This window comes from Ambystoma mexicanum, chromosome 13 (assembly GCF_040938575.1).
Source record: "Ambystoma mexicanum isolate Mex_15411 chromosome 13, UKY_AmexF1_1, whole genome shotgun sequence".
In the NCBI taxonomy this organism is placed as follows: domain Eukaryota; kingdom Metazoa; phylum Chordata; class Amphibia; order Caudata; family Ambystomatidae; genus Ambystoma; species Ambystoma mexicanum.
This window is the reverse complement of record NC_090938.1, coordinates 474,846,512-474,861,268: the sequence shown is the minus strand read 5'-3', so window position 1 is coordinate 474,861,268 and position 14,757 is coordinate 474,846,512. Positions and strand designations below refer to the sequence as shown.

Here is a 14,757-nt window from a genome sequence, read left to right as displayed (position 1 = left end):
TTTCAAATACAGAGCCAAGAAATATTTTACACCATACATTGAGGTGAACAAGTTACAATTAAGAAAATTATTTATGCTCCTTCCCCTGACTGATACTAAGAACTATTAGTTCCTGCTCCAATGCACAAAATAGCTGTAAGTGCAGATTCACCAAAGAAAAAAAACAATTACCTCCTCATGGTCTTCAGGGTCGCCAGTGAGAGCACTGTTGTCTACTTCACGCCAGCTGGAAGACAATAAATAGGAGTAATCAGGAAAGAGACACTAGCATATTCTCATTAGGGTACATGCTAAATGTGTTACTTTCCAAGCAACTCAAGATTAGAATTCTGCTGGCCAAAGAAATAGAAGTAATGGCTCAGACAAACCATAGCATAAGGAAACTACTTTGCTGAAAAACGTTAAAGTGAATGTTATTTTACAAGTTTAAAAAATAGGCTTCGATATGGGTTGATCAGTAACCAGAGAGCAACAGAACTTACATGAGCCTCCTTTAAATGCTCGTCAAGTATATAAGTAATTTTCATTTTGTAATTTTTCTCACAATGTATATTGTGAAACAAAAAAAGAATTTGGGGTACACTATAAACGGGACACTTTAAAATAAAACGTTTTTATGAAAAATGCCAGCAGACGATAGGAGGGTTCCATATGAAATTAGGTGAGAGCCTGGCAGAGATTTTGGCAAAGTAGAACCTCTGAGCTGTGGATATTGTCTTGAATGTGCACGCTCCTGTGCCCGTGAGCTGTGGTCTTGCTCCTCAGTGCAGAGGTGCAAGCGATCCGGAAGTGATGGGCAATGATCCTTAAAGAATTGCGTGGTAGGTGCAGAACTGAGGTGGTGTGGATGAACAGCACTGCTTGTGGGGACAGCCAGCCTGTGAACAAGGCCGTAAAAAACATCAAGTAGCTGTGGGCTGGGTCTTCTGTTCAAATGGAATTCCAAAATCAGCCCTCAGTGAGGATTTTGGAAGGCCACACTTATGGTGAACAAGGAGAGAGTGTAGCTAAACCAAAAGGTAGCAGGGCGGCAAGGCTTCGTCTCAGAAAGGTTGAGTGGTGTAGGGCTACATCGAGTCCGGAAAGAGCAACACTAATAATTCTAGTTAGACAGACAAGTATACAATAGTTTATTAGGGATTTAAAATAAATACACACTATGCAAGTAAAACCTTTAGTCAAATACTGTAACGCCAACACTAATGAAACAGATTAACAAGTTACAAACCCTGATAACGTTCTTTCGAATGGATCGTGTCCTTTTTTGGGCGAGATGATGCAGGCAAGTGTACAATATATTCCTCCTCGCACATTTGTACCCAGCTAAGGGCTTTTAGCCACATCTCGAAGGTAGGGGGGGAGCAGCGCTTCCAATTCTGCTATATACATCTTTTAGCAACAATTGCACTTATATTAAAATATTTCGACATTTATTTTGCATTTTCCCCAGACCGCATTCCAAACAGCAAAGCCAGAGGGTCCGGGTCTACTGGAGACCCAATTATCTCCGAGAGAGCCCCTGTCACCTCCAGCCAGAACATACCCAGTGCAGCACAGGACCAAAACATATGCACGTGATCTGCATCCCCGAAGTTACATCTCGGGCAGGTGTGGGAAGGGTCGTGTGTGAACTTCGCCACTCTATGTGGTGTGTAGTAAAGCCTGTTAAGAAATTTATATTGTATGCATCGGAATCACTTTTCGCATGTATGCACACATTTTGTCCCACATCTCTTCAGTAATTTCTATTTCTAGCTCCCTGGCCCAAGTTTCACGTGGTTTGAGGGATGTATTCCCATGTTTTCCCAGTTGCATTTTGTACAAGGAGGATATTATGCCCCTGCCACCTGTAGAGTTTGCTATATATTGGAGTTCGGGTGCGTCTGGGGGCCCCAAAGCAATAGTATTTTGGCGGTGAGAGCACAAATTATATTTTGTCTCAACTGTTATCATGGACTGAATGAAGGGCTGCTTTTCCAAATTGTGCTTCCTGACTGGAAGATGAATCCAGGCAGTAATGTGTCACACACGTGTGAATAGACGACCAAGTGGCCGCTGAACAAATGTCTGACTGGAATACCTCTCTGAACAGCAGCAGAGGTTGCCATGCCCCATGTGGAATGTGCTCAAGCCTTCCGGCGGGGTCTTTGTGCGCTAACCTGCAACATTCACCAATAGCCGGGAATTGTCCATCTGGATAATGTCTGTTTTGTCACAGCTGAAGCCTACTTGGGTCCTGAACAGCCATTGAATAATTGTTCATTTTGATGTATTTTAGCCATTCTTGATATGTAAAAGCTGAGAGCCCTTTTTGGGGTCCAGCCTATGTAATCTTTCCTCCTTTCCAGGATGAGGAGGTGGGTAAAAAGTTGGGAAAATGATATTTTGCGACAAGTGGAAGTCAGAGACTACCTCAGGCAGGAAAGAGTGTTTTACATTGAGAATAGCAATGTCTTCAATGAATGCAGTGTGTGCAGGTTATCAGGATAGTGCCTGCAACTCACTTACCCTGTGGGATGACGGTATTGCTATTAGCAAAACAGTTTTCAAAGTTAAGTCTTAATGGGCATGAATGCATTTGTTCAAAAGGGATGCATGTTAGACATGTTAACACCAGGTTAAGATCCCATAAAAGGACTTGGAAAGCAACCGGTGGGAATAGGTTAGTAAGAGCCCTTAGGAATTGAACAATCAAAGAGATTTTAAAATATGAATCCTCTCCTGACGTGCGCTTAAAAATAGACCGCAGCACCAAGTAACCTTTAATTGTTCCAATCTGGAGTCCCAGATTCGCTAGATGTAATAAAAAAGAAAGCACCATAGCTGTGTCACAAAGAAAAGAGTACACCACCTTATCCCTGCACCAACCGCTGAACTTGTTCCAACGGCAGCTGTACAAAGATTTTGTTGCTGGCCTTCTGGCCGAAAACAAGATCTCCATCATGTCATCCGGGATGTCTCAGTGCCTGTAACTCAACCTCTCAGAAACCCTGGGTGAAAGTTGAGTCTTGACCTCTGGATGGAGAACCCAACCCTCCTCTTGTGAGAGAAGCTCCTCTCTTTGTGGAAGATGTATTGGAGGGCAGATGGATATGTCCAAAAGGTCCGGGTGCCATGTCCTCCTGGCCCAATCCGGGGCAATTAGTATCATGGATTTCCCAAACTTTCACAACCGTCTGATCACGTGAGGGAGGAAGTAGTTTCTTCTTAGCTGTAACTCCATTTCTCCAGCGTTGGCATCTTTCATGGATTCACATGCTGTGAATATTCCCAGTCAGGCTGGCAAGACCCCAGTAACTTTAGTACAGTAGTTTTCCTATGGAAAAACTGCAACACCTTGAGTGTTATATCGACGTCGTTATGGGTGCTTAAGGCAGCACCAATTGGAAGTCTGGAGTAAAGCTCTGCCCCCGCACCTTCCCCTCAGATTTTAACCTCTATCAAAAAGAGGATGTCCGAAGAGGCTGTTTGCCTGAGGGGGAAGGCCAGAGGGTCGCATGTGAAAAGACTTCGTAACAGTAAGAGAGCGTGGAGGTGCATAACAGGCAAACAGACGCAGACGTAAGGCAAAATTATTGATTTAGACATTAGTGTCTGGTGAACATGTAGGGCACTGCCCACGCTGCTGCTTTGCAAATGTCCCTGATCGGTATACCTGCCCAAAGAGAAGCTGAGGTCGCCATGGAGCTTGTAGAGTGAGTTCTGGGAGTCGACTAATGGTTTGTTAACTTTAGCGTGGCAGAAAGATATTGTCGCCACCACCCAGCGTGAGATGCCTTGTTTAGAAATCGGCCTCCCTTTATTGGAGGGGCTGAACACCACAAAGAGTTGCTTGGATGCTCTGTACGACTTAGTGCGATCCAGATAGTACTTCAACGCCTTTTTGACATCCAGGGAATGCAAGGCTTTTTCCGCCGGAGTAGAAGCATTAGAGAAAAAAATTGATAAGGCTATTGTAGTGTTATGAAAGTTCGACGGGAATCTTTGGAATGAAGTGTGGATTTGTGGTGAGAAGAACCTCGTCTTTCATGAAGCGCAAATATGGAGGGTCAATAACCAGCGCCTGCAACTCATACTCGTCTGGCAGCCACTAGAAACATTGTTTTTCAAGTGAGAAATGTTATGGCCGTCGTTGACATAGGCTCAAAAATTGGTTTCATGAGGGCTGAGAGCACCAGGTTGAGACTCCAAACCGGAGAAAACTTTCTTCGGGGGAAAAGTCCTGAAAAGGCATTTGAGGAAATTTTTAATCAACCCATCGCTGAACAGAGGTGTAGAATTCCTTTTCCATGTGAATCTTGAGATGGCCGCCAGGTGAACCTTGATAGACTATCTTGCCAGACCATCCTTTGTTAACAGCAGAAGCTAAGGAAGGAGTTGCTGAGGTGAAACACGTAATGATTGTAGGTCAAGTTGCTGAGAACACCAGACGCAGAACCTTTTCCACTTACGGGCGTATGATGCGTTGGTAGATGGAGCCCTTGCCGCAGCCAAAATGCGTCAGCAATCCTGAGGTATATTTAGGTTGGTCAGGAGCCATGTGGCTAGGTTGAGGGAGCCCAGGTTGTGATTCCACACCATCCCTTTGTTCTGGGAGAGAAAATCCTGCTGGGAACCCAGATGAAGAGGGTCGCCCCCTCGCCAGGTGAAGGAGGTCTGAGGACCATTTCTGTCTGGGCCAGAACGGAGCTACCAGGATGATTTTGCAGGGAACCTTGTGAATCATCTGAATCGTTTTCCTCATCAGGGCAAAAGCCGGAAACGCTTAGGCGAACATCCCCGTCCACAGAAAAGAGAACGCTCCCCCCTGGAGTCCGGATGAGGAACTCTGCTGGCAAAGTGAAGGCACTGCTTGTTCTCGGTGCTGGCGAACAGGTCCAGAGGAGGAGTGCCCTATTTCTCAAATATCTTCACCACCTGGACATCATTCAGTTGCCATTCATGCATTTCAGAAGAATCCCTGCAGAGGGAATCTCCCTGTATGTTTAAAATCCCTGGCAGGTGGAAAGCCAGGATCTGAATCCTGTGTTGTATGGCCCAGTGCCAGATGTTTTGGGCTTCCTGGGAAAGGAGTAGTGAGCGTTTCCCCCCCTGCTTGCACAGATCATGGTTGCGGTGTTTGTGAGAATCCTTACCACTGAGTCTTTGATGAGAGGAAGAAAAGATTTGAGCGCACAGTGTACTGCTCTCATCTCCAGAACGGTGATATGCAAGGATGATTCCCGTGGGAGAAGGTCCTGTGCTACTCTGAACTTGAAAGTGGTCCGACATCCTGTCTGAGAATAGGGAATATTGAGTCCCCAAGAGCCCATTGGAGGGATCTCCTTCTCAGGCGAGCCTCTGGCACCAGGAAAATGCAGGATGTCATGAGACTGAGTGCTAGGCAAGATTGTATGCAGTACCCTGTGGGAGACTGCACCAGCCTTGTACTCCTAGCAATAGTTAACCCAACCTTTGGTATAAGCATGTACTACACAAGTTGGTAGAGTGACTAAGCAGCCAGGCTTATCTCAAAAGGGGTCAATGTGAGCTGTAGCGTTATAACCTAGAGATTCACAGTGACAGATATCCAAATAAATACACTCAAGGTTTCTGGATTAAACAATTATTTATTAATTTAACAGTCAGTTGAATAAGCCTTCTTTAAAAGGGAGCAAATGCATGTAACAAAAATATACTTTCTTTTTTCTTTAAATCTGTAGATACCCATTTGGGATGGCGCACAGACACTTCCTACACCGTGAGGCGACAAATAACTAGGACACTGGACATTGATATATCACTGGTACTGAGGTTGGTATCAAAAGGAAAAGATGAGGGAACAGAATTATGGTTAACAAATATTCCTTAAGCAGGTAAGTACTTTTGAACCCTCCAATGCAACGTAAATGAACCCTTTCCCAGCTACACAAGTTATGGAATGTGTGCCTTTTGTTGAGGGATAGTTAAAGCACGTTGTCAGAAAACAGAAGAGTCTTTCAGGGAGCCAGGTGACCCAAAGTCAATTGAGCAAAAGTTAGGGTGAGCTGAAGCACTTCTTGCAGGTAAGTAAAAAGTCTTGGACAATGTTTTAGAAATCTTTAGAGAAAATGAAATCACTGTTGGGCCACAAGCTGGGAGGCTTGTGAGGGGAAAAGCTGCAAGCAACTCTGCAAAAGCAATCAAGACAAGTCAACTGAGAGCTAGCAAGGTTACACAACAAGAGGTAAGGAACAAGCTACTTACCCGTAACTGTTGTTCTCCAGCATGGGTCTGGCATGGATTCACATGCTCATGAATATTCTCCGTTATCAGGCTGGGAATCCTCGGTAATAGAAAAAACAGTTTCAGTTTTGTTTCCAAACAGTCTTTCTCCTATAAACCAATCACTGAGCTCTGGGTCATACTGCCCCCAGCCAATGACTGCCCTCTACCTAAGCCCCTTCTCTGGCAGCCATCTTCAGATTTGGTAGCGCGTAAAGTGGCAGTAGTACCAAGAGAATAGCCACAAAGGGGTAGGCGGGAGGGTTCGCATGTGAATCCATACCAGACCCATGCTGGAGAACAACAGTTACAGGTAAGTAACTTGTTCCTTCTCCAGCATGGGATCTGCATGGAGTCACATGCTCATGAATAAAAAATACATAGCAGTACACACATGCACAACCACGGGAGGTGGCAAGGCTCAACAGAAGCAATCTCTTATCTCCTCACCAGGCTCACCTCAAGCGAACATGTTGCACAGCACTAGTTGGCCGACTGTGGACTCCTCCCTGGAATCCCTGTCGATGCAGTAGAATCTCGCGAAGGAGTGCATGGATTTCCACGTGGCAGCCCTGCAGACCAGACAGGAACACTGTAGTGGCACCGATCGCTCTGGTAGAATGGGCTCTCGGGCAGCCAGGCAACGGTCGGTTTGCCAATCGGTGACAGTGAGCGATACAGCCGGTGAGCCACCTGGCAATGGAAGCCTTGAACAGGGCCTTCCATGGTTCAAGTGACCAAAGTTCACAAAAAGCTGTGAAGTTTTCCAGAAACTCTGTGGGGGCCACATAAAACTTCAGCGCTCTAGTCACATCCAGCGAGTGCAAAGACCGTTCAGCTGGCGACAAAGGCGTCAGAAAAAACACAGGTAACACCAAGGGCTTGTTTAGATGAAAGTCCGACGGCACTTTGGGCATGAAGGAGGGGTTCCTCCGCAGCACCACCCTTGTCTCATGGAAAGTCAAGTAAGGTGGTTTATAGGATATGGCCTGGATCTCACCCACTCGTCATGCAGAGGTGATGGCCAAGAGAAAAGCTGTCTTCCACGACAAACTTGAGTGAGACAGAATGCATAGGCTCGAACAGGGCTCCAAGGAGCCTAGTAAGGACCACATTGAGCTCACAGGCCGAGGTCGGAGCCTTCACCGGCGGGAATGAGCGGAATAGTCCCTTGACCAACTGGTGCGACCACAAGGAGAGTTGTCCTGGGGATATGGTGTAGAGGGAGATAGCCACCAGATGAACCTTGAAGGAGGCGTGAGCCAGCCCTGATATAGCCAGCAACAGCAAATATGGAAGCACCTGAGGAGCCATAACCCTCAGAGGGGCGATCTTCTGTGAAGAGCACCGAATTGCGAATCTCTTCCATTTGAGTCTGTAGCATTTCAAAGTAGATGATGCTCTGGCCTTGGAGAGTACCTTCTTGCAGTCCGCCGTTCGATCGTAACCCCCGAATTCTAATGCTGCAGGAGCCAAACCTTCAGGTCCAGCAATCCTGGGTGGTGGTGTAGAATTACACCTCCTTCCGTGGCAAGAAGATCCACGACCACTGGCAGCTTGACTGGAAGGGACGCTGACATGCGGAGAAGCCCCGAGTACCAGATCTGCCTCGACCAACATGGCACGACGTGGATCATCCTGCACCGGCTGAGTTGATTGATGACTCGAAGAAGCAACCTAGGGAACATATACAGAAACAGGACGTCCCAGGGGAATGAGAATGCGGCCCCCATGATCCCCGGGTGGGGAAACCTGCTGGCGAACCTCAGGCACTTAGTGTTTGTCGCCGTCGCAAATAGATTGATGTGGGGATTGCCCCATTTGTCGAACCGGTTGGACACTTGGTCCTGCCGAAGCTCCCACTCGTGGCAAGAGCGTAGCTCCCTGCTGAGAGAGTCGGCGACAGTGTTCTTTACTCGTGCCAGGTGGAATGGAATGAGGAACATCCCCTGGGCGACGGCCCAGTGCCACTAGTCCTGCGCCTCCCTGGAGAGCCCCGGGGATCTGGTGCCCCCCTGCTTCCGGAAGTATAATATTTGTGGTGTATTGTCTGTGAAGACCCTCACCACTTCGCCCTTGAGGGATTGCAGAAACGACTGGAGAGCCCAAAACACTGCACGTAGTTCCAGTAGTTTTATGTGTAGCGTCTTCTCTTCCGGCAGCCACAGACTCCTGGCGTGAAGACGTCTAGTGTGGGCTCCCCATCTTTCCAGTGACGCATCCGTCGTGACAGTCTTCTGGTGCGGGGGGGGGGCTCTGGAAATCTGCGCCTCCGGCTCTATTGAAGTGCACGCCCCATCATTTGATTGCTCGTCGGAACTTCTCGTTGAGCACGATCCTGTCCTGGAAGCTTCCGGACACCTGGACCCAACGGGTGTCGAGGAACTCCTGCAGAGGACGCATCCGTAACCTGCAGAGCCGAATCAGGCAAATGTTAAAGGTATTTGTACTGCGCACCGTCACCAACGGAGTTGGTCCCCAGGCGCTCTAACGGATCTGCAAAAGGAGAAGGCGGGATGGGTTAGTAGGGTGAGGGAGGAGTAGGATAGTGAAGAGTGGTGGTGTTCTGTTGGCAGCTTCATCTCGGTATACACCATGCGACGAACTTCGGTGAGAGTATCGCAGATTTGTCAGTCCTTGTGTGCTGTAGGGGTGGTTTATGTGTTGTTGCAGTGTGAAATGCATGCGACTTGCGGTGCGAATGGTGGTTGTGTGGGTTTTTGAGTGAGTTAAGTATGCAGAAAGTTTGAGCTTTTTTGGTTACTGTGTTATGCATGCAAACATCATGCCGAGCAGCGACGCGATGGTCCTCACCATGGCGACCTTCAGTGCCAACAGCCGCTGCACCTTATCCAAGATGGCCGATATCCTTTCCTCAGACTGACGTCAGGCATGACACTGTTGAGCCTGGATCCTAGGAACAGAGCGTTCCGAGATGGGCGTTGAGCAGGACTCTGCATAGTTCACTGAGAAACCCAGATCCGCCAGAAGACGGACAGTCCGCTCCGTGTGTTCGATAGCAGTGTCCCTCGACTTGGCCGGGATAAGCCAGCCATCCAGGTAGGGGTAAACGTAGGTCCCCTGCAGTCGCAGATGGGCCGCCACTGGCGCCAAGCACTTGAAGACTCTGGGCGCCGACTTCAGTCTGAATGGAAGGGCCTTGAACTGATACATTAATAGTTACTCACTGTAGTGACTAACGTACTGTTAGTCCATAGTCCTCCATACTGTATAACTTTTTCACCAGAAATTTAGAGGAGGACGCGGCACTGGGAGCATGCGCTCGCCTGACTCCGCCACCGGCATCACTCCTCAGTCCCCATTGACACGTCGACAATGATCAGCATCGCCTTATGACACCAGTATTAAGGTAAAGGGGCTCGGGGGAGGGGAAGAGGAGGGATCGTGGGACTTATGGAGGAAAGGGGACTATGGAATAAGAGAACATTAGTCACTACGGTGAGTGACTATTAATTACTGTTACGTCCCGTCCCATTTCCTCCATACTGTATAGGCGATTCCGCCCGAATGCCACGTCTGACCTAGAGGCGGCATCCAAACAGTAGTGTTTACAGAAAGCCGAGGGATGGCTCATCCTCTTACCGCCAGCCCTCCCGCTCCTCGACCCAGGAAGCCAACAGGGGTCACGCCAAGGACCTTCGGGGGGGGGGAGGGAGGGGGGGGGGGGGCCGGGGTCGCCGAGGGATGGCTCAGGTAGCCGCCCTGCTTATGACCTGCCAAGGCACATGCCGCTGGAACGCAATGGCCATGGCTTTGACCGTACGGGCATGCAAGTTCGCTGGCACCGGTTTGTGCTGCCCCTCACAGGCCTCATTGATGGCCGCGACCAGCCACCTTGCAATGGAGGCCTGATAACCGGGCCTTGACCAACCGAAAATGACAAACAAGGGCGGCCGTTCTCAGTGCAGGGCGGCCGTCTACCTCCAAGCAAGATTGAACCAGCCAGGACATCGGGCCCCACCCGTCCGCCCTGGTGGGAGGCCAGCTGGCGAACTTCGGCATGTGGGAGACCATCTCCACCGACAGATGGGTGCTGGACGCTCTTGCACACACACACACACACACACACACACACACACACACAAACCCCTTAGAATTCCAACTAAAGTGTCTGCGAATACCAGCAGTGGCCCGGCAGGAAAGCCACGTCCCTCAGCTGCTTCTTTAGGATCGGGCCATGTTACAGAAGGGGGCGATAGAGTTGGTTCCATGGCGACTCCGGGGCTCTGGAGTCTACTAACACAAATGTAGTCCCAGAAGTTCAGGATGGTCACGCTGCAGCACGTGCTCAGCCAGATGGAGGAGGGGGATTTCGTCGTCGTTGGATCTCGAGGACGCATACTTTCACGTCTGCATACACAAAGGACACTGCACATTTCTATGCTTCGTTCAGGGGAAGCATACTCTTGCTTCCCATCCCCTTTCCTCCATACTGTATGGGCGTCCCTTGTGTGGTACGGGAGACAGAACCTTTTTCACCAGAGAAAATCTTCCCATTTAAATTTAGACACGTGGGGGTGCGTCCCTGGGAGCATGCGCTCGCCTGACTCTGCCCATTGACGCCATTCCTCAGTCCCCTTTTTCTCATCGACAGGAACGGGCCGAATTCATCAACACTCCTGGGTTTGGCTTCGGCCATGTAATACCACACCCTATTCCCCAAATATTCTTCTATCTGTCTCTTTCTTTTCTATTAGGTACTTGGTCTTCAGACGCCACGCTCCTCCCCGGCGCATGTCGACTTCAGCGGGCTTTAGCAGGTGTCCAGCCTGCGAGCGGCTCTTCCCTACATCCGACCCCCCCCCCATGCCCTTTGCCTCTGCTGCCCTGGCACGACCATGGCAGGGAAGGTTCTTCCGCGTGCAACGCACTGACTCCACGGGCACCGAAGAAGGGGCTAGCTATGTGGAGGGAGCTCTTCCGGAAGTCTCCTCCGGAGTACCTAAAGGACTTTGTCAAACATCGCTCGAGGCCGAAGGAAAGGCCTCTATTCACCATCACCCCCAGTAAGGGTGACTCCTGTTGGGTTCTAGCACCAGCATACGTAGCGAGGCTAGACCAGCTACCAGTCTCACGGCTGAGGGGTTCTCTGGATCCTTCCTGGTTCAGTGCTGAGGGACCGCAAGGTTCTTTTACCGGGGTTACTCCTGAGGGGCAATGCCCTAGTACTGGCATCCTGTCCAGGGGGGTGCCTTCACACAGCACTACCGGCAGCTCTGCCGGGGCAATACGTGTTCCAGGTCACAGCTGGAGGTGCGGGATAGGCCTTGTGTTCCAGCACCAAGTGTCTTGGACGGGGGTGGTTCCAGCGAGCCGGGCACCACGACTTCTGCACATGGCACGCATCTTGTAAAAATTGCCGTTCGTCCGATACACCCTCTTGGGGAGTGGGTGGAGGAAAGAGTCACAAGGTGGGACTGGTGTCAACCAGGTGCGTGGCCTACAGTTTATCCATCAGCAGCGCAGGGCAGGTTTCCCCTGCACCCCAGGCAGTGTGTGCCCCCGGCCCCAGTTGCCCTTGGCCACTCTGCCAATATCACAGCCACCTCTACAGCCTCTGAAGACCGGTTCTTCGAAAGGTTCCTAGGGCTGTTGCGAACTTCCCAGATGGGGACCATCCTCCGGGACGCCATTAGGTATATTCACCCCCAGGTCACACCACCGGCACCCATGGTCATTCCTCCTCTGGCACCGGTGCTACAGGCCCCAGCGCAACCGCCGCTGCCCCAGCCGGCTCCTCTGATTCCTCCTTCCTTGCCTCCCACAGTGCAGATGGTTCCACACCGCAACTCAAGGCACACAGCACTCCTCCACCAGCTGCGGACCCTCCAAGCACCTGGTGGACACCGACGGGGAGGAGGACCCTGACACGCCATCTTCAGCCAGGTTCTTCCAGGAATGCCTTGCAGGTTTGGCAGAGTATTTGGGCCTTCCTCAGCCCGGAGGTAGAGCAGCCCATGGAGGGCCTCTTGGCTGAAGTCCTCACCCTAAGGCCCCCTACCAAAATGGGGATCCTGATGCAGAAAGACATTGTTGCCCTGGCCAAGAAGGGGTGGCTCAAGCCGCACTCGGCCCAGCCTGTCAATCGGCACCTAGACGCCAAGTACAGGCAGATGGAGGGGGACAAACTCTTGCTTTCGGCACATCCTCAACCACACTCTTCCGTGATTGCTGCAGCGTCACACTAGTCCAAGCCTCAGTCGTCCTGAGCCACCTCGTCATTGACACTGCATGGCAAGGAGGAGAAGATCTTGGAGGCGTATGGGAAAAAACTGTACTCCAACGCCTCCTTGAGCCTACATCAGGCCAACGCAGATGCCGTGCTGGCAGCTGCTAACCAAAGGCTGTGGCGGGAAATTGCGGACTTCCTCTCAGAACTTCCGGCACAGAGCCAGGCTGGTAGCGCAGGACATGATGGAGTACAACGTGGCCCACATCGATACCTCTGCCCGGGCCATCTGCATTGCCACGGACATAAGAATAACGGCCTGGCTCCGGGCTACTAAGTTTAATCCTGATGTCCAGGAACGCATATTGGACCTTTCCTTCGAGGGCAGTGACCTCTTCCGCTGCACCACGGATGAAAAAGTGGATAAAAAGAACAGCTCGCAAGTCGCGACGTCTTTATTTATTCTTACAAAGGCCACGCCCAAGGCCTACACCAAGTCGCAGCAACGCTCTGACAAGGGGCGGGCGTTTGGCTTGTTCCGAGGCGTCCAGGAACAGAGGTCCAAGCAAACTGACCATTCTCAGAGTCAGCACCGGAGGAAACAACAAAGGGGGCTTTGGTGGGTGGGGAGGGTAGCAAGGGTTTTTTCCAATCCCCCTCCTCCGCAGCAGCCTTGGAGGGAACAAAGGCATGACACGCCCCTTTGGGTCCACATGTTTCCAGTGGGGGGGGGGGGGGGAGGAGGTGGGGGGGTGGGAGGCTTGCCTTCCACGTGCAATTTTGGTGCCAGAAGTTTTCAGACCCCTGGATAATCTCCTTAGTGGTACCGCCTACCGGTTCCTCCCTCCCTCCCTCCCTCCCTCCCTCTCCCCCCACAGATGGGGACAACAACTCTGCTGGCGGAGATCCGGTCGCTCGTCGAGAGCCAGGCAGTGGAAGAAGTCCCAGCCTCCCAGCGAGGATTTGGCTTCTATTCCATGATTTTTGCCATAGAGAAGAACCACCAGGCTGGCCTGAGAGTTGTGTAGGACCTTTCCACCCTCAATCCCTCCCTCGCTCTACAAAAATTCAAGATGGTTACCCCAGCTCTTATTGCAGAAACACCAGACAGGGAGACTATGTCCTCCCTGGATCTGAAGGACGCTCGTCTACATGTCCGGATTTGGCAGCCACATCGTTCCTTACTGGGCTTGGGTTTCCATTTCCAATACAGGATGTTACCCTTCTGCCTCAACTTGGCGCCCAGGGTATTTATCAGGTTAATGAATGCAATGGCAGCCCTTCTCAAGATCAGGGCCACCATGTCTACCCATACCTGGACCACTGGCTCGTCCGGGCCAGCTCTCCAGAAGTGGTTCAGCATACTGCCTCCGCACTGATGAACACACACCATGACCTGGGGTTCACTATCAATCTCAAGTCTCAGCTGCAGCCCACGCACAGCCTGACCTTCTTGGGCCTCATCTGGGACACGAGCTCCGTGAGGGTCTCCCTCGAGGGACAAGATTGCGGCCATCAAGAGAGCTACAGCTCACTTCCCCTCCAGGCCTGTGACCACGGCCTGGTGGTACCAACACCTACTGGATCTTCTGGCAGCGGTCATCTTGGCTGTGCCCCAAATAAGACTCAGGATGCAGAGATTAGAGCTGCACTTCGCAGCCCCGGGGAATCCCAAGAGGAGCCAGAGCATTCCTCAGTTTCTCCTCTCGGACCTCCAATGGTGGTCCGCGGACTTCAACCTGCGGCAGGGCAAGCCCTTCCGACAGCTAGCCCCTCAGGTCACAGTTACTAAAGACTCTTCCCTAGAGGGCTGGGGAGCCACCCTGGACAGCCACAGCATCCATGGAGTCTGGACTCGGCAGGAGTCGCACATCAATTGGCTAGAATTGAAGGCCATATGGTTGGCCCCAAAGGCCATTCTCCCTCTTCTAGATGGTAATACCGTTCTTATCCAGACAGACAACTCCACCAGCACGTACTATGTCAACAAGCAGGGGGACACCAGATCCCCTCCGCAACCTAGCAGTTGGAATGTGGGAATGGGCTCTGGAGAACATCTACCTCATGGTTGTCCACCTCCCGGGGGAATCCAACCTGGAAGCGGACAGGCTCAGCAGACTGGGGGCGGCCAATTACAAGTGGCAATTGATCGACCTGGTACTGAAGGAGATCCTCAGGTGGGGGCATCCCCAGGTGGATCTATTTTCCTACCAGGCAACAGGAAATGCCAACTGTTCGCCTCCTGGCAGGGCTCAGACTCCCTGGGCGATGCATTCCAGATACAATGGAACGACATAACAGCACATGCCTTCCTGCCAACACCC

General features: G+C 51.0%; 1 protein-coding gene across 4 annotated transcripts in view; it reads right to left on the bottom strand.

Annotated features, from left to right (window-relative positions):
* Positions 1-14,757, bottom strand: part of KANSL1 (KAT8 regulatory NSL complex subunit 1) — a 1,100,309-nt gene that overhangs the window by 55,844 nt on the left and 1,029,708 nt on the right. For all 4 annotated transcript variants that reach the window (XM_069634095.1, XM_069634096.1, XM_069634094.1 and 1 more), the window contains one exon: positions 172-226. In XM_069634095.1, coding sequence (XP_069490196.1) covers positions 172-226 — 55 coding nt within the window. The remainder of the gene's footprint in view (positions 1-171; positions 227-14,757) is intronic.